At 47.7% G+C, this 17530-nt stretch overlaps 1 protein-coding gene and 1 long non-coding RNA gene across 9 annotated transcripts in view; one reads left to right on the top strand and one right to left on the bottom strand.

Annotated features, from left to right (window-relative positions):
* The first annotated feature begins 2204 nt into the window (after positions 1 to 2204).
* LOC128330572 (uncharacterized) overlaps positions 2205 to 17530 on the top strand; it is a 48823-nt gene continuing 33497 nt past the window's right edge. For 2 of the 6 annotated variants that reach the window (XR_008310160.1, XR_008310153.1), the window contains exon 1: positions 16458 to 16593. This is a non-coding gene — a long non-coding RNA (uncharacterized LOC128330572). Of the gene's footprint in view, positions 2288 to 2470; positions 2594 to 4900; positions 4932 to 16457; positions 16594 to 17530 lie in introns of those variants that run through there. The other 4 variants (XR_008310154.1, XR_008310159.1, XR_008310156.1 and 1 more) reach the window with 4 other exon arrangements.
* The window catches only part of LOC128330568 (myosin-7), a 38159-nt gene continuing 33035 nt past the window's right edge, over positions 12407 to 17530 (bottom strand). For all 3 annotated transcript variants that reach the window (XM_053263642.1, XM_053263643.1, XM_053263641.1), the window contains exons 36-40: positions 17060 to 17185; positions 16189 to 16464; positions 15108 to 15203; positions 12693 to 12827; positions 12407 to 12569 (exon numbers count right to left, since the gene is read on the bottom strand). In XM_053263642.1, coding sequence (XP_053119617.1) covers positions 12549 to 12569; positions 12693 to 12827; positions 15108 to 15203; positions 16189 to 16464; positions 17060 to 17185 — 654 coding nt within the window. In that variant the 3' untranslated portion in view covers positions 12407 to 12548. The remainder of the gene's footprint in view (positions 12570 to 12692; positions 12828 to 15107; positions 15204 to 16188; positions 16465 to 17059; positions 17186 to 17530) is intronic.

Below are 17530 nucleotides of genomic sequence, written 5' to 3'. Positions count from 1 at the left end.
GAACATAATGTCCACTTAGTCAGGATAAAGTGGATACCCAAACAAGAGGACAACTGTTATCCCAAAAGAGGTGTTAGATTCCAGGGATTGGGGGGTGGGGTGGGGTGGGGTGGGGTGAGTCCAAAGAGTGTCCGTGGGGGGGGGGTGCATCTGTGTAATAAACAGGAAATGTCATTTACAACAGAATCTGGGCTGGTTGGGCTCCCCCCATGGCGGATGCTCCATCCCCTTCTGTGAAGATTCCCCCTATTCTGACCCATAGCCACCTGCCCCCAATGACCCCTGGTCTTCAGCACCATATCCACTATTACAGGGGTTCCCAAGTTGGGCTGCCCAGATGTTGTTGGACTACAGCCCCCATCATCCACAGCTGCAGTAGGCTGTGGACGATGGGAGTTGTAGTCCAGCAACATCCTGGGAACCAAGCTCAGGAACCCTTGCCCTAAAAAGCCCAGCACAACTCCTCTGTTCTTCAGTTCTGACCCTAAGATCCCCCCCTCAAAAAAAAACCTCCCACCCCTACCCCCTGCTTGGGTGAGACATAGCCCCTTGGCCCTCATCCATACCGCCCCCACCATCATTTCATATATGCCCCGCCTTGTTCTAGCAATGCCTCACAATTATCCCTCAGCCCTACCCTCATCCCAATATCCCGGAAAACCTAGCCTCCTCCCCAATATCCCACTTCAGCCCCCACTTCTGCATATAATTTCAGACCCCAGTTACCCCCAAATCCAAGACCTTTCTCTTGCATTTATGCTGACGTCTGGTCCACAATCCAGCCGAACTGTCTTTGGCTGATACGCCAGCTGCATCTTGAGATAAACGACCTCAGGACAGTGGTACATATGCTGGTAACCTCCAGACTGGATTACTGCAATGCACTCTATGTGGGGCTGCCCTTGTATGTAGTTTGGAAACTCCAGTTAGTCCAGAATGTGGCAGCCAGGTTGGTCTCTGGGTCATCTCAGAGAGACCATATTACTCCTGTATTGAAAGAGCTACACTGGATACGTTTCCTGGCAAAATACAAGGTGCTGGTTATAACCTATAAAGCCCTAAACGGCTTGGGCCCTGGATATTTAAGAGAACGTCTTCTTTGCTATGATTCTCACTGTCCATTAAGATCATATGGAGAGATCTGTCTGCAGTTGCTACTTGGGGACGGGCCTTCTTTCGTTGCTGCCCCGAAGCTTTGGAACACGCTTCCTGCTGAAATAAGAGCCTCCCCATCTCTGACAATTAAAAAAAATCTTTAAACACACATTTATTTACCCAGGCTTTTAATTAAATACTGTTTTAATTGTTTTAACTTTGTTTTAAAATATTGTTTTAAGGTTTTATTACAAATTGTTGTAATGTTTTAACTTTTTGCTGTCATTTATTTTAACCAATGTTGTTATTTCTTTTATCTCTTTTTAACTAATGTTTTAACTTTTCTGTTTTTGTTGTAAACCGCCCAGATGTATACGTTTGGGGCAGTATAAAAATATGATAGATAGATAGATAGATAGATAGATAGATAGATAGATAGATAGATAGATAAACTCTGGGGACAGGTGGCAGGAGGGAGGAGAGAGAGCTGCTTAGAGAGTGGAACAAAACAGAGTTCTTGTTTTTTTAAGGGTCCAGATGCACCTGCTGCACACAAAATCTCCAGTCACGTCATTAGCAGAAAAATTGTCCGTGGGGGTGGGTGACAGGTGGGGTGATGGTGGAGGGGGCAGCACTACCGACATGATCTGGGAGCTGCAAAAGGGAAATTAGACTCTCCCCCTCCTATTGTGAAACTTACCGGCGCATATTTCATGAGCCACACCTCCCACTCTAGACAGCCTGGCCTCAGGCCCAGTTCCCCATGCCACCAGTGGACCCAAGCATCCAAGATGCGCCAGGCTGATGGAGCCAAACTTACAGGGGGAGACAGACAGAATGTGGCGGGGGGGCTCACCTATATTTTAAACTGGACATGACCCCAGGGTCTGGTTTTGGGGGGAGGGCCCCCCTTTTTCTCTTACCCCTTTCTCCCAGAGGACACCCCATCCGCAGGTCAGCAAGCCATCCCTGGGAAACTTCTTCACACAAGCGTAGACAAGAGTGTGAAGAGTTAACATCCACAGGAGTCCCCCCTCCCGCACCGACCGCCTTTTCTGCCCACCCCCCCAGCTGTCTCTCAACCCTCCCTCAAAAGATCGCAGCATCCAAGAAGACACCCCACTTATGCCAGTTCGGTTTCAAGCAGGAAGAGGCAGAGAACGGGGGAGGGGGTCCCCCCCCATCCCATCAGGTACTTTGGAATTTATCCGGCTGTGTGCATGTATGTGTGGGGAGAATTTTTGAGGACTAGAGAGAATGAACTGGAGCGAATGGACTGTTTTGGGAAAACAGGAGCATTTTGAAGGTAGGCGGTGGGGGGGGCGGACTTGGGGAGGAACCCCCTCTTAACAAACCTGTCACCTTTGTTTCCCAGCTATTGCTAAATTGCCCTAGAGGAGCAGGAGTTTGAAGGAGGTGACTTACGGGACCTTTTGCCAGTATAAAAGGGTGCAAGTTTTTAAGTTGCACAGAATTCTTCATCACATAGGCTGGAAAGGTAGCTACATTTCCACTTCTAAATTACAGAGTGCGAATCCGCCTGAAAAGATGGTGTATTCTCCTTCTCATTGATTATCTCATTGATGCTGATCAGTGCTTTAATGTGTTTTAAATGGAAAACAAATGTTTTTTGCCATTAGGCCGTTATCTTTCTGCGGAAGCTAACGACATTTGCATTTGTAACCAGCTTGACTACTTGTGGAGCTGGCTTAGTGTATTTTTCAGCCGGGAGTTTCCCATCGGCTTCCTTTTGGCTATTTCCACCCCCATCCAAGTTCTGCTTGCTGGCTTCCTAGAGGTACCTGGTTGGCCAGGGTGGAAAGCAGGAGGCTGGGTGAGAGACAGGCTTCCTGCCTGCTGCGATGGGCCTCTTCTGATGTCTCCCATGCTGGGTCTGCCAATGAAATTTTATCCCAGCCTCTCTGCACACAAAGACACACACCTTGGCAATGGAGCAATATGCAAAATCATATTTAAAAGGAAGAAAAGAGGGATCAGGCGGGTGGCGGGGGGGGGAGAAAGAGAAAGTGTGAGTTTCTTGTTGATCATGAACCTTGCAGAGCTGTAGCAGGGAAGTCACTCTCTCAGCCTAAACTACCTGACAGGGCTGTTGTGAGAAAGTCCTTAACAGCTGTGTTAAAGCAAAATGCTACCCCAGGGCTCTGTGGTCGCCAGGAGTCGACACCGACTCGACAGGCACACTTAACTTTACAGTGCTCTAGCAAACCATAATTTAGCATAGCCTGAAATAGCTGGATGGCTGTGGATGACGGGAGTTGTGGTCCAACATCATCATGGGAGGAGAGCAGGTCTTGCAAGCATGAATTGTCCCCTTTGCTAAGCAGGATCCACCCTGGTTTGCATTTGAATGGGAGACTGCATGTGTGAGCACTGTAAGATATTGGGGCCACTCGGGGAAGAGCACCTGCTGTGCTTGCATGCAGAAGTTCCCAAGTTCCCTCCCTGGCATCTCCAGACAGGTCTGGGAGAGACTCCTGCCTGCAACCTTGGAGAAGCCGCTGCCAGTCTGTGAAGATAATACTGAGCTAGATAGACCAATGGTCTGATGTGGCAGCTTATGTTCCTGTGTTCCTACCGTATTCCACACAATGAATTCTGCTTATGCTAGTCATGGGTCAGGGAGTGGGGCAGGAGCCATGACGCAGGGCAATGAAAGGCTGCTTCCTGAGTGCTGGAGGTCCTGTTAATGGAGCATTTCCCTCTTGCAGCTAGGGCCCTTCTGGCTCTATGGTTCTAGAAAGAAAGTATGAACTTAAACACAGGATGCTGCCTTATATGGAGTCAAACTCTTGGTCCATCTAATTCACATTTGTCTGCACCAGGGGTTAAGAACATAAGCACAGCCCTGCTGGATCAGGCCCAAGGAAGCCCATCTAGTCCAGCATCCTGTTTTGCACAGTGGCCCACCAGATGCTGCTGGAAGCCACAGGCAGAAGCTGAGGGCAGGCCCTCTCTCTTGCTGTGGCTCCCCTGCAACTGGCATTCAGAGGCATCCTGCCTTTGAGGCTAGGGGTGGCCTATAGCCTTCCGACTCGTAGCCGATGATAGACGTCTCTCCTCCATGACGTTATCCAAACCCTTCTTAAAGCCATCCAGGTTGCTGGCTGTCACCACATCTCGTGGCAGAGAATTCCACAAGCGGATTATGCATTGTGTGAAAAAATACTTCCGTTTGTTGGTCCTAGATTTCCTGGCAATCCATTTCATGGGATGACCCCTGGTTCTAGTGTTATGGGAGAGGGAGAAGAATTTCTCTCTATCCACTTTCTCCACTCCATGTTCTCAAGCTCGGGTCCCCAGATGTGGTTCGACTGAACTAGATGGACCAAGGGTCTGCCTCGATAGGAAGCAGCTTCCTATGTTCCTATGATCCATGATTGGGAGCCTTTGATCTAGCAGGATGGCCCCACAATACAAGAAACAGTTCTGGGTCTTTCTAGGCACACAAGTATCAGGTCACATATCTTGGCCTGTTTTTGAAGTCAGATGGACTTGCATTTTTATCATCAGGAATTGATTAAGAAAAAAATCTATCAATAGCTCCCTCTAATCCTTCCAGGTCTATTTTAATAATGCCGACCTATTTTAATCAGTTTAATCAAGAGATCTGGTGTAAGCCAGCCTAATCTATACATCTGCGTGCTTTCATCTTCTCTAATCTCCTCGAATATCGGACTTAATGCCTCTGATCCCTTTTAGGCAGCTACCAGCCTGGTTTAATCTCATTTGCACATATGCATATTTTAATTTGCCTTTTGTTCGTCAGGCGATGCCAGTCTCTGTGTTTCTCTCTGCAACAGCAGCAAATTCTGGTGGTATGAAGCCTGCCTGATCTTTCCATGTTCTGCTCAGCACGGAGCAGCACGGTGTGTCTAATCCACATTAAGCAAACCTCAGATCCCGTCTCCTGAGACTCCCCGATAAGGGACTTTCCCAGGCCATCAATGCACAGTCGGCTGCAATATTTACTCAGTGTCATTCAGTTGAATTAAATCAGTTTTTAAAAAAACAAACACTTGGGATCAATTAAAAAGGTGCCTCGATGAACCAGGCAGGAAATTTTAAAACATTGTTGATTATTTTTAACACAAGCAAATGCAAAGATTGCTTTCTTTTCTTTTTGCTGTGTAAACTGGTTTTGAGATCTTTCTTTGCCGAAAAGCAGGGTACAGTTGTTTTCAGTAATAACTGTGGGTGGCACAGGCACTAGGGCCCATTCACACGATTAGGATGAGGGTAGGAGGAGTGTCCTACCCGGCTTTGGGAGTTGTGCGCACACTCGTTTTGTGATCATGTGCGAGGGAAACAGCAAGATCGGAGGGGGAGGAAGTGGTCGCCTGGGAGAGAGGCGCTGAGTCAGATGGCGTGGTCAAGCCCAGCAGCTCTCCCTCTTGGCCAAGGCTGGAGGAATCACCGTCTGACCCAGCTCCCCACACTGGACCCACTCTAATTCTAATCGTGTGAGCTGCTTTATTGTGCCAGAAGAGGCATCCCCTCTTTCATGTTATTCTCTTCTAAAAGAGAAGGCCTCTTCTACAAGAATGCTTGCTGTGATTCATGGGGGCATCATGTAAAAGGAAAGAGTGCATCTTCATCCATTTGTCAATGTGAGCCAGCGTGGTGTAGTGGTTAGAGTGCTGGACTAGGACCGGGGAGACCCGAGTTCAAATCCCCATCCAGCCATGAGACTTGCTGGGTGACTCTGGGCCAGTCACTTCTCTCTCAGCCTAACCTACTTCACAAGGTTGTTGTGATAAGAAACCTAAGTATGTAGTACACTGCTCTGGGCTCCTTGGAGGAAGAGCGGGATATAAAAATGTTAAAAATAAATAAAAATAAAATAAATATTATAAACATGTAAGGAGCCCTGCTTGATCAGATTAAAGTATCCATTCTCATTACATTGGCCAATCACATGTCTTTGGGAAATCCCCAAGTGGGGCTGGAAGGAAGCAGCCCTCTCCTGCTGTTATTCCCTCTAGCTACTGGTATTTAGAGGTAGACTGCCTCTGAATTTAGAGGCTCTACTTAGCCATCCTATGGAGATGGGGCTGCAGCTCCATGAAACTCTGGAGAACTGCTGCCAGTCAGTGTGGACGATACTGACCTAGATGGAGTGATGGCCTGACTTGGTATAAGGCAGCTAAGCTTCCTATGTCCCGACATGGTGAATAGCTGCTGACAGGTCCCTCTCATGGGGGAGGAGAATAGTCCCCTTTTAATGCCACCTAAGCCTGATTAGGTGGCACTGAATACTTTAAATACTTTATTTTGCCTCTCTTGAATCTACTGCTAACCAGTTTCATTTGTGTGGCCCTCATACTGAGGCAGAGGAAGAAAAAAATTGATTTTATTTATCTGCAAATTTATGCAAATTTAACCAGTTAATTAAATCAACTGAAATTCTTGCATTTAACCAGGTGACCTTTAGAGCACAAGAAATGCACTCTTGTTTCTTGGTTGCATGGGTTGGAGATTTCTTCCTTAAAGGAGGTGCTTCTGCATTGGGAATAGATTTCCACACTACCTCACAAAGGCTCAAAGCCACAATTAATTGTGAATGAGACCAGGTACAGCAGGTATTGGTGGTTTCAAGTTTGACGGGGTACAGAATCACACCCACGAGGTATAAGCTTTAAATGTTTAAAAGGACAGTTTGGCGTTTGGTTCTCAAAATTCTGCCAAGGGAAGTAGTAGCTGCATTTCATTTTTAACCAGAGGTGCTGTGTGGGACTCTTGCCCTCATTCTAAATATGTGTGGGGAGCTAAAGCATTTTAAGCATGCTGGGAGGTGCTTTCCTTTACTATACAAGATCTGAATCTTTAAAGCAGCCAGGTTGGTCTCTGGGTCATCTAGGAGAGACCATATGACTCCCATTTTGACAGATCTACACTGGCTGCCGATAAGTTTCTGGGCAAAATACAAGGTGCTGGTTATAACTTGGAATGCCCTAAATGGCTTGAGCCCTGGTTATTTAAGAGAACGCCTTCTTCATCATGAACCCCACTGCACACTGAGATCATTAGGAGAGGTCCATCTGCAGTTGCCACCGGCTCGTCTGGTGGCTACTCGGGGACGGGCCTTCTCCGTTGCTGCCCCGAAGCTTTGGAACACCCTCTCTGATTAAATAAGAGCCTCCCCATCTCTGACAACTTTTTAAAAGTCTTTAAAGATGCATCTATTCACCCAGGCTTTTAGCTAAACATTGTTTTAATAGTTTTAACATTGTTTAAAATGTTTTAAGGTTTGGATTGTTGTAGTGTTTTAACTTTTGCTGTATCATTTACTTTGTTTTAACTGGTGTTTTAATTTTTGTTGTCATTTATTTTAACTAATGCTTTAACTTTTTCCATTTGTTTGTATGCTTTGTTGTAAACCACCCAGAGACGTGAGTTTTGGGAGGTATAAAAATATGTTAAATAAAATAAATAAGGATCATACTCATAACCACAGGTTGATGAAGTTAAATGGGTGTGGCTAAGGAAAGGAGGTGGAGCTAAAAGTCCTGATAACTAACAATGCCTAGAAGAAAAGAAAAGAAAAGAAAGAATAGAAAAGGAAAAGAAAAGAAAAGAAAAGAATAACCACTCTAGCCAATCAGGGGACAAGTCACATGGAACCCTTTCCCTGGACAGGCTAGCTTTCTTTTCTTTGTGGGGGAGCATTCACCCATTGGAGACAAACCCCAGAGAGCCATTGCCAGTCAGAATGGATAATACTGAACCAATGTCTGACATTTAAAACAGCCTAGGGAGCAAGTGGTTATCAGTTCGAATCCCTGCTGATATGTTTCCCAGACTATGAGAAACACCTATATCTGGCACCAGCAATATAGGAAGATGCTGAAAGGCATAATCTCATACTGCGCGGGAGGAAGCAATGGCAAACCCCTCCTGTATTCTACCAAAGACAGTCACAGGGCTCTGTGGTTGCCAGGAGTTGACACCAACTCAATGGCGGAACTTAACCTATATATGTTTCTAAATTGCTTTGACATTCCTGACTCTCCAACCTCTCCAGAGTTTGCATTTCAGACGTCACAGGCTTGAGGGTTACTAAATTAAACTATCACCTGAAATCATAACCCTTGCTGATAGATTTTGAGGCCAGCATGCTACATAGTCAACCCCTTCAATCAATGCTTGTTTCCCCATAAAATTCTATATCTAAGCAAGTGGCGAAGAAGACTGAACTCTTATGTTGCATTTAAATTTGCTAGTCTTTAAAGACTACATGATTCTCTGTTGTCCCTCCCCCCAAATCTATCATAAAGAAAGGAAATATAATGTATATTAGAATGTTTGCAGACAAATTCAAACCAGGAGAATCTTCTCCTGCACAGTTCTTCCCCACTTCATTTTGTACGCATTGTCCTGTTAAATCGAAACATTCTTCAGATGCTGAGTTCTATGGAAGCTTCCAGGTCCTGTGTGAAATTCACACACAATCCATCCGGCCCTTAGGAAGGTCAGTAGTAGCTCGCTCTCTCCTCCTTTTGGTGCTGATATGACGCTCATTTAACCAATACCAGGGCAAAACCACAAGGTGGCAGCAGTCGTTCAGGTAGAAGTCTAGTTAAGATACCATCAGAAAGGCATTGCCAACTTTGGACAAAACAGAACTTTCCCTTGCTTTGTAAAGACAAAGAGGCACCTTTTTAACGTGGCAATTCTCTTTACTGAGCAGCGGGAGAGCAACTGGCCCTGTCCACCGCCAGCACAGTACCTCCAGTGACGGCTGCTGGTGTCTAGATAGTGGATAGAGAGAAATTCTTCTCCTTCTCCCATAACACTAGAACCAGGGGTCATCCCATGAAATGGATTGCCAGGAAATCTAGGACCAACAAACGGAAGTATTTTTTCACACAACGCATAATCGGCTTGTGGAATTCTCTGCCACAAGATGTGGTGACAGCCAACAACCTGGATGGCTTTAAGAAGGGTTTGGATAACGTCATGGAGGAGAGACGTCTATCATCGGCTACTAGTCGGAAGGCTATAGGCCACCCCTAGCCTCAAAGGCAGGATGCCTCTGAATGCCAGTTGCAGGGGAGTCACAGCAGGAGAGACGGCATGCCCTCAACTCCTGCCTGTGGCTTCCGGCGACATCTGGTGGGCCACTGTGCGAAACAGGATGCTGGGCCTCCTTGGGCCTGATCCAGCAGGGCTGTTCTTATGTTCTTAAGTATGTTCTATCTGAGGTTTGTTTTTAGACTGTGAGCCCTTTGGGGACAGGAGCCATCTCAGTTATTTATTTATTATTTCTCTGTGTAAACCACTTTGGACACTTTTGTTGAGAAGTAGTATATCGGTATTTGTTGTTGCTGCTTTGTTCCCCTGAATTTGGTGCCTGGATGTGGGTGGAAACGCTGAATCCATGGAGAGAAAGCAGGCTGGTCCTAGCTTAGCAGAGGGCTCTGTCACAGCAACTGGAACACAGCAAGCGGCCTTAGACTGAGTCAGAGCCCTAGTCTCTCTAGCTCTGGATTGTCTACACCAGTGTTTCTCAACCTTTTTGGAGTCAAGGACCGCTAAATTCTTCGTGCAGAGTTTCAAGGACCGCTACATTCTTCATGCGCAGTTTCCCGGACCGGCAGTTAGTAAAGGGGTTTCAAATCTATCTATCTATCTATCTATCTATCTATCTATCTATCTATCTATCTATCTATCAGACTTCTATACTGCCCAAAACTTCCATCTCTGGGCAGTTTACAATTAAAATAATATAAGCATTAAAATAATTAAATTTGGAATCTTTTGCAAACATGGAATATTAGGGGTTCTCAACCTTGGGTCCCTCAGTTAAACTCCCATAACCCCCAACCACAATGGCATTTGGCCATTATGGCTGGGGATTATGGGAGTAGAAGTCCACCAACGTCTGGATACCCAAGGTTGAGAACCCCTGAATCTAAAAGCCTGGGTGAACAAATTTGTCTCCAGTATGTCTTCAGTATGTGTGGGGTGGGGGTGGAGGTGCTTGTGATTACTCAATGGAGAGGGGATGTTGGGCCATTAGAAAAATTCAAAAGCTACATGGGGGCAATGAAAACAACGCACAAGCAAGCTTTTGAATCCCCCAAAATGCTTCATCAGGCTGGATGTCAAGCAAAGCAAAAAGGAGGTGAGGAGAGGAGAGCAGGGCAAGCTCAGTAGAGCCGGAAATCTACAGTTTAACCCTCTCATGATGGAGGTGGAGTTTTAGCAGGAGTTGTGTAGTCGCAGGGCAGGATCCAGACAACGTTAGTCACGACCACCCACTGAAATTAATTTAGTCATCTCTCATTTGTGTCAATGCTGCTTGGTCATGATCACCTGACTTGATCTGGATCCTGCTCTTAGATGTGCACTTTGTGAGGTGGACCTAATGAAACCCGTGCAGCTCCTCCAAAACTCGTTAAATTCGTTACATGGCAGGTGCTGGGAATGGGGTTTTTTTTAATGGTGAAAGAAAATGTGAAGAAGAGCGGTGGAGACCTGGCATTAAAAGAAAGGGGGTGATTCTGAGATGGCGGAGGGTGTGGGGTGTTGTAGTGGTAGATGCCTCATTTTCCTCGCTGGGGAGACGAGGCACTGTTCAGGGTGGGTGAGGCAATGGTGCACTGGACTGCACTCGGAAGGTCGCCTGGGTCCAAGAGCTGCCGCCACTGTGCTTGCGCACCAGAGTGTAGCAAGTGTTCCCCATCCTCTCTCACAATGTGCACTTCTGTGCCCCCCTCCCAACTCCCCTGCGGGAGCCAATCACACCAGCCTGCCTTTGGGGCCACGCAGCTCACGTGGTCCCACATGCTGCCCGCGCATACCTGCGAGGTGAGCCAAGGCGGCCCTCCTCCCTCCCTCCTCTGCTTAGCCCTCACCGCGGCATGATCCCGGCCAGAGATTGTCCCCCGCACCCGGCGAGGTCATAAAGGGGACCGCCGTCCTCCACCGGCGGTGCAGACCAGGGGGCTACAGGGGGCAGAGGGACCACAACACCCCACCGATGCAAGAGGGAAACAGCGTTCCCTCTCAAGGCGCCTCGACCACAATAGGCAGCTGGGTTTCAATCAATCAACCTTTGGCTGCAAACAATGAGCATGCAAGAACCAGCAGCCCTTCAAGTGGCAGCCCTTCAGGTGGCATACCTTCCACACCGCATACAGTTTGAAGCTGTAAAGATAGGGAATAAAATAGCTGTAGGAAGATCACAGCAGCACGTGGAGGCAAGGGACAAGAAGGTGATACTCTTCCTCTTCCGTACCATGTGCAAAATTGAGGAAGTGAGTGCCTTGATTGCAGTTGTTGGGGGGGGGGTTTGACTCCCAGTCAGGGACCGGCGCTCAACCCTTCGGGGACCGGCAGCGGTCCCCGGACCGGTGGTTGAGAAACTCTGGTCTACACTGACTGGCAGCAGCTCTCCAAGGTTTCAGGCAGTAGTCTCTCCCAGCCCTACTTGGAGATGCTGCCAGGGAGGGACTGAGCTTGGTCCAGGACCTTCAGCATGCAAAGCAGATGCTGTTCCGCTGAACTACAGCCCTATCCCCGCTCCACAGGGCAGAGAGACCTGGCCTCCTCCTTGTACTTTGCAACACACCATGCACAGGGCCGGGCTGGGGGCACTGAGAGGGCAGTGGAATGTACGTGGGGAGGGCACCAAGTTTTGAGCAGAATGGGTGGGAGTCGGGGTGCAGGGGTGCCCCGTGGGGAGGGCGCACCGGGAATATGCCCTGTTGCCCTGTGGGCCAGTCTGAGCCTGACCAGGCACATGGTTGATACTAGAGAAATAAACAACAACAATAACAACACATAAGCATAAGAAGATCCCCGAAGGAGCGGATCAAGGGGCCCACCTAAAATTGCTTTGACATTCTAGGCTATCCAACTTTTCCAGATTTTGCATTTGAGATGTCATGGGCTTGATGGTTACTAAACTACCACCTGAAATCATTCATTCATTCATTCATTCATCATATTTTTATACTGCCAAAAACTTACGGCTCTGGGCGGTTTACAATGAATAACCCTTGCCGAAGACTTCTGAGGCCAGACCTAGCCACCCCTTCAATCTGATGCTTGTTTCCCCCGAAAATTTCCATACCTAGCCAAGTGGCAAAGAAGACCTGGGGCGAACAACAGAGAATCTTGTGGTCCTTAAAGACTAGCAAATATAAATGCAGTGACCAGCCAGGTGCCTTCCTGGCAACGAGTATTTAGAGGTGGAGCTGCCTCTGAATATGGCAGCTTAGTTTAGTACTATGGCTAATAGTGCTTGACGGACCAATATCCAAACAGAGAACAAGCAAGCATAGGCTGCTGTTTGATTATTTTTATTCTACGTTTGGGGAGTGGTGCTGATATACAGAGGCAGGGAAAGGTTTCTCCAGTGCCTTTTAGGTATGGAGTCGGGAGTGTCTGTGTGAGACAGAGGACGGGGTGTCTGATCTTGCAAAGAATTATTCCTCATTCAGACCTTTCTGCAAGGGAACAGAGAAAGAGAGAGAAGGAAGAAATCAGTGAATAAGTGCATAGACAGAGGAAGAAACTGAAAACAGCAGGGGAAAGTTGGGCTGGAGGAGTGACAGTCTAGGGGTTCTTACCTTTGCCCCAATATCACGGCTCTTGGCCCTCAGCTTGTTGACCTGGGACTCTGCGATGTCGGCCCGCTCCTCAGCTTCATCCAGCTCATGCTGAACTTTCCGGAACTTGGCCAGGTTGCTGTTGGCCTGTTCCTCCTGCAGGGAAAGCAATGAGGAGGCGTTTTATTAAACCGGTGGGGAACTCTCTCCTTGTGGCGGGGAGAAAAGGTCTGGTGAGCAGTGTTCCCTCTAATCTTTTCCATCTATGTGTGGAATGAGTTTTGTTCTGGGCAGTCATCTCAAGGCAGTGTGTGCACACACATTCAGAGTGGGGCCTTCCTGATTCCGCCTGAGTGGGATCTAAAATTAACTGAGTGGACATCAAAAAGCTTGTGTGTGCGTGCACATGCGCACGCCTTAGAAGGAACACTGCTGGTGAGGTACAGCTGCTGTATGTCAGGAACAAATCAGCATCCTTGACAGGAGGCTAGTATGAGGGGGCTTGTGCAACCCATTGTTAATTCATGGAACTGCTTGCCACTGCATTTCCAAAAAGCAAAACCTTGGTGAGGCTGAGTGCAAGGCCTTCAGCTGTTCCTTAGCAGCCTTGGTCCAAATTACTTTATACGGTAGTAGGGCCATTATGTGGTAGCAAAAGGCCATTGTTGCTAGGGATTATGGGAGCTGTCATCCAACAACATCTGGGGACCCCCTTCCTTCGAGAGTAGCCGATGAGTCCCCGCCCCATACACGAACACTCTCAGATGGGGCCTTGCTCCCAGTCCCTTCTGCTTCAGAAGCCAGATGGAGGAACTAGACCTTTTAAGCAGCAGGATGCCACTCAGGAATGTCTTCCCAGTCAACTCAGCTCTGTCTTGACTTTAGAAAGCTGTCAGAAATTTTCCTATTTATGCATGGATTCAACAGTCGCTGTTAACAATTCCACTTCCTGCAGACATTCATTAATTCATTAGATTTCTATACCGCCCTTCCAAAAATGGCTCAGGGTGGTTTACACAGAGAAATAATAAACAGATAAGATGGCTCCCTGTCCCCAAAGGGCTCCTCACAATCTAAAAAGAAACATCAGATAGACACCAGCAACAGTCACGGGAGGGATGCTGTGCTGGGGGTGGAGAGGGCCAGTTACTCTCTCCCTGCTAAATAAAGAGAATCACCACATTAAAAAGGTGCCTCTTTGCCAAGTTAGCAGGGGTCATTTTATCGAATTGTATGCATGTTTTTAATTTTAATGGAATTGGGTGCTATGTTCTAGGACCTGGAGAGAAGAGCCAGCTATGAGAGGGCTGGAAGCAATATGTGGTCCCAAACAGGCAGGGGTCAGGTTCTAGAGCAGGCAAACAAGGATAATAAGGGATGGATAGAGAGCTGGTCTTGTGGTAGTAAGCATGAATTGTCCCCCTTTGTTAAGCAGGATCCACCCTGATTTGCACTTGACTGGGAGACTACATATTATTATTATTATTTTTACATTTATATCCCGCTCTTCCTCCAAGGAGCCCAGAGCACTGTACTACATACTTGAGTTTCTCTTTCACAACAACCCTGTGAAGTAGGTTAGGCAGAGAGAGAAGTGACTGGCCCAGAGTCACCCAGCTAGTTTCATGGCTGAATGGGGATTTGAACTCGGGTCTCCCCGGTCCTAGTCCAGCACTCTAACCACTACACCACTGCCAGATATTCCCCTTAGGGCAGGTCTGCTCAGCGTAGGCCCCCCAGCTGTTTTTGAACTACAAGTCCCATAATCCCCAGCCACAGTGGCCAATAGCCAGGAATTATGGGAATGGTAGAACATCTGCGGGAGGGCCGAAGTTGAGCAGCCCTACCTTAAGGGATGGGACCACTCTGGGAAGAGCACCTGCCTGCTTGCACACAGAAGGTTCCCAGTTCCCTCCCTGGCAGCATCTCCAGACAGGGCTGGGAGAGACTCCTGCCTGTAACCTTGGAGAAGCTGCTGCCAGTCTGGGTAGACAATACTGAGATAGATGGACCAAGGGTCTGACTCAGTATCTGGCAGCTTCCTATGTTCCTGTGTTCAAAGCCAGGCAGGGGTCAAGATCCGTTAGGGAAAGAGAACAAGAGCTTAGACTCCTTAGTCTTTGCACTAGAGACAAGCTGCTCAGACTGAGCTCCCAGACGAGGGCTTTATAGGGCCTGGTGGACAGGGAGTGGCAATTGGGTCAGCTGACTGGCTGCTCTGGCAGGCTGGTACTGCGGCCTAGACAGTGCCCTCGAAGCCCAGAGCTCTGTTTGCCAGGCTGTGGCGGCTCAGGCAACAAGGTGCCACAGCCTGGCTGCATGGCACTCTGGTTCTAGTCCCGCTGCCTCTCCTGCCCTATGGAGGGCAAGGTCTCATGGCAAGCTCTCAGAGACTTGGGCGGGGTGGGGGGAGAGGCTAGAAGATTGGCCACTCACCGCTTCTTCCGCCTGCCTCTTGTAGGCTTTCACCTTCAGCTGGAGCTTATCCACCAGGTCCTGGAGACGCACAAGGTTCTTCCGATCCTCCTCAGTCTAGGGTGAAGGAGAGAGGGAGGGAGGGAGGGACACAGCAGGAGTGAGGTCATCTAGCAGAGCTAGAAAACAGCCTTATGTTTACAGCTCTCTCTCTTCCTAACACAACTATGAGTTCTGTTTTTTAACTGTGAGATTTTTTAACCTATTGTAGACTAATCTCACACTTCTTCCTGAGTTGTTCCGGTCTTAAAAGACAGTGGCGATATTTTGTCATTGTTTCAGAACTGCGTGTTTGTGCTCTGGAACCCAGCTGGAGCCCTCAGTGGTCCAGTCTTTGAAATGGGGGGAAAACGTGTTGGATTCCAGTTCTCTAACATATTTCCCCTAGAATTTGCTTTGAAAATAATGCTTTGTTTTAGCAGTCGTCTATAAGGTCAGAGAACCAGAGATCAGTTTCTTGAAGCATTTGATGTATATAATGTTACATTATTTATTCATTTTAGGCATCCTTCTTAAGGTTTTAAGTGGGACAAGTTTTCTCTCAATTTTCTGGAACAAAATGGTACCTGGGATCTCAACTGTTATGATGTGCCATATTGTTTCCAAATCATAAAGTGATACATTATGTCATGGGACAAATGACATTCTATATTATCACATGTGATAAATAAATTTTGGAGCAAATGATTTTGCTATCAGTTCATTTACATAATTTTAGGTTATGCCAGATCACCATTCTGAGTCCAGGTAATTCTAGATCAGAGCTCCAACAACCAAGCCACTCGTAATCTGTAGAGACCTCGTGTGGTAAGTTGCTATGTTCTGGATACAACTGGTTCTACAATGGAAATGTCTTGTGGTTAGGTGAGATCATGTTCAAACCAAACTGAACCAGGTAGATTCTAAAATTTATAATTCATCATTCAAGCAAGATGCCTGTTAAAATAATAGGTAGACAAGAACAGCAAGCAACTGTACATCAGGGTCTCCGCAGTCCAGAACCAATACTGTTCTAGATACAGAGATGCTCAAGTCACGGCACCTGATAGGTGAGCTCCTTGATGCGCCTCTCACACTTGCGCATGCCCTTGACATTCTCCGCGTTGCGCTTCTGCTCCAGCTCCAGCTCGTTCTCCAGCTCCCGCACTCGGGCCTCCAGTTTCTGGAGCTGCTTCTTGCCGCCCTTCAGGGCCAGTTGCTCAGCTTCATCCAGCCGCATCTGCAGGTCCTTGATGGTCTGCTCCATGTTCTTCTTCATCCTCTCCAGGTGCGCGCTGGTGTCCTGCTCCTTCTTCAGTTCCTCTGCCATCATGGCCGCCTGCCCCGTTCAGGAGACAACAGAGAAATGCTGATAACTATTTCCAGTCTAACAATCCCATAATGCTCCTGTTTTCACCAAGAGGAGGGAGAGGTGGACTGAGGAGTCGGTTGTGAAGCAGTTATACAGGTGAAGATATCCCTGGCTCATGAATGTTTTCTTCCTGTGAATGTTTTCAAGGAAGGCCCCTCTCATAAGAACAGCCCTGCTGGATCAGGCCCAAGGCCCATCTAGTCCAGCATCCTGTTTCACACAGTGGCCCTCCTCATCCCAGCATGCCCCTGACCACCATAGAGAGGATGGCTACTTCCTCTCAATGAACCAAAGGAAAGGGGGATTCTGGAATACACTCATGTCAGCTTCATTGACCATGGCCCTTCTTGTGAGGGGGTGGAAATAGGGATCGTGCTTTTGTAGAGCAGAAGTATAAGGCCTGTAGAGCAGAACTATAAAGCCTCTGCTCCTAAATAAGCCATACAGAAGTAACTCCTGCTTTTCCACCTTGTGTGAACTTATGCACCAGAAGTGGTGCTTTCAAGCTACCTATGCATTAGAGCTGGTGCTTCTCTAAGAAAATGTTCCCTGTTTCACTCACATCTGTGATGGCTTTCTTGGCCTTCTCCTCGGCATTCCTGCACTCCTGCACGGCCTCCTCTACCTCTGTCTGCAGCTGGGACAGGTCAGACTCCATCTTCTTTTTCTGGTTGATAAGGCTGGTGTTCTGCATAATGCAAAAAGAAAATACAGGCAAGGGATTTTTGTCCTGCAGCTCCAGACTGATTCCGATGGAGCGCTTGCATGGTAGAGAAGATGGTGCCTGGCCTCAAGAGACTATGAAGGCTTCCCGGCTTCCCAAAGAATGGCCCCGGACATGGATGGGGAAGGCGTGGCTTCACTCTGTCTCTTAACCTGAGGTAGAGGCGAGAGTACGGCACGCTGGCCATGCATGCACTTCACCCTGGTCACTTAGAAGCCCCACTCCAAATCAGGTAACCACCCCAGAAGAGAAACTGAGCTTTTTTTCTTTTTTCTTTTAGGTTAAGCATAAGTACTAGAGAGGAATTAG

This window comes from Hemicordylus capensis, chromosome 6, assembly GCF_027244095.1.
Source record: "Hemicordylus capensis ecotype Gifberg chromosome 6, rHemCap1.1.pri, whole genome shotgun sequence".
Taxonomy (NCBI): Eukaryota; Metazoa; Chordata; class Lepidosauria; order Squamata; family Cordylidae; genus Hemicordylus; species Hemicordylus capensis.
The sequence above is the reverse complement of the archived record's forward strand: the minus strand, read 5'-3'. Positions and strand labels throughout refer to the sequence as shown.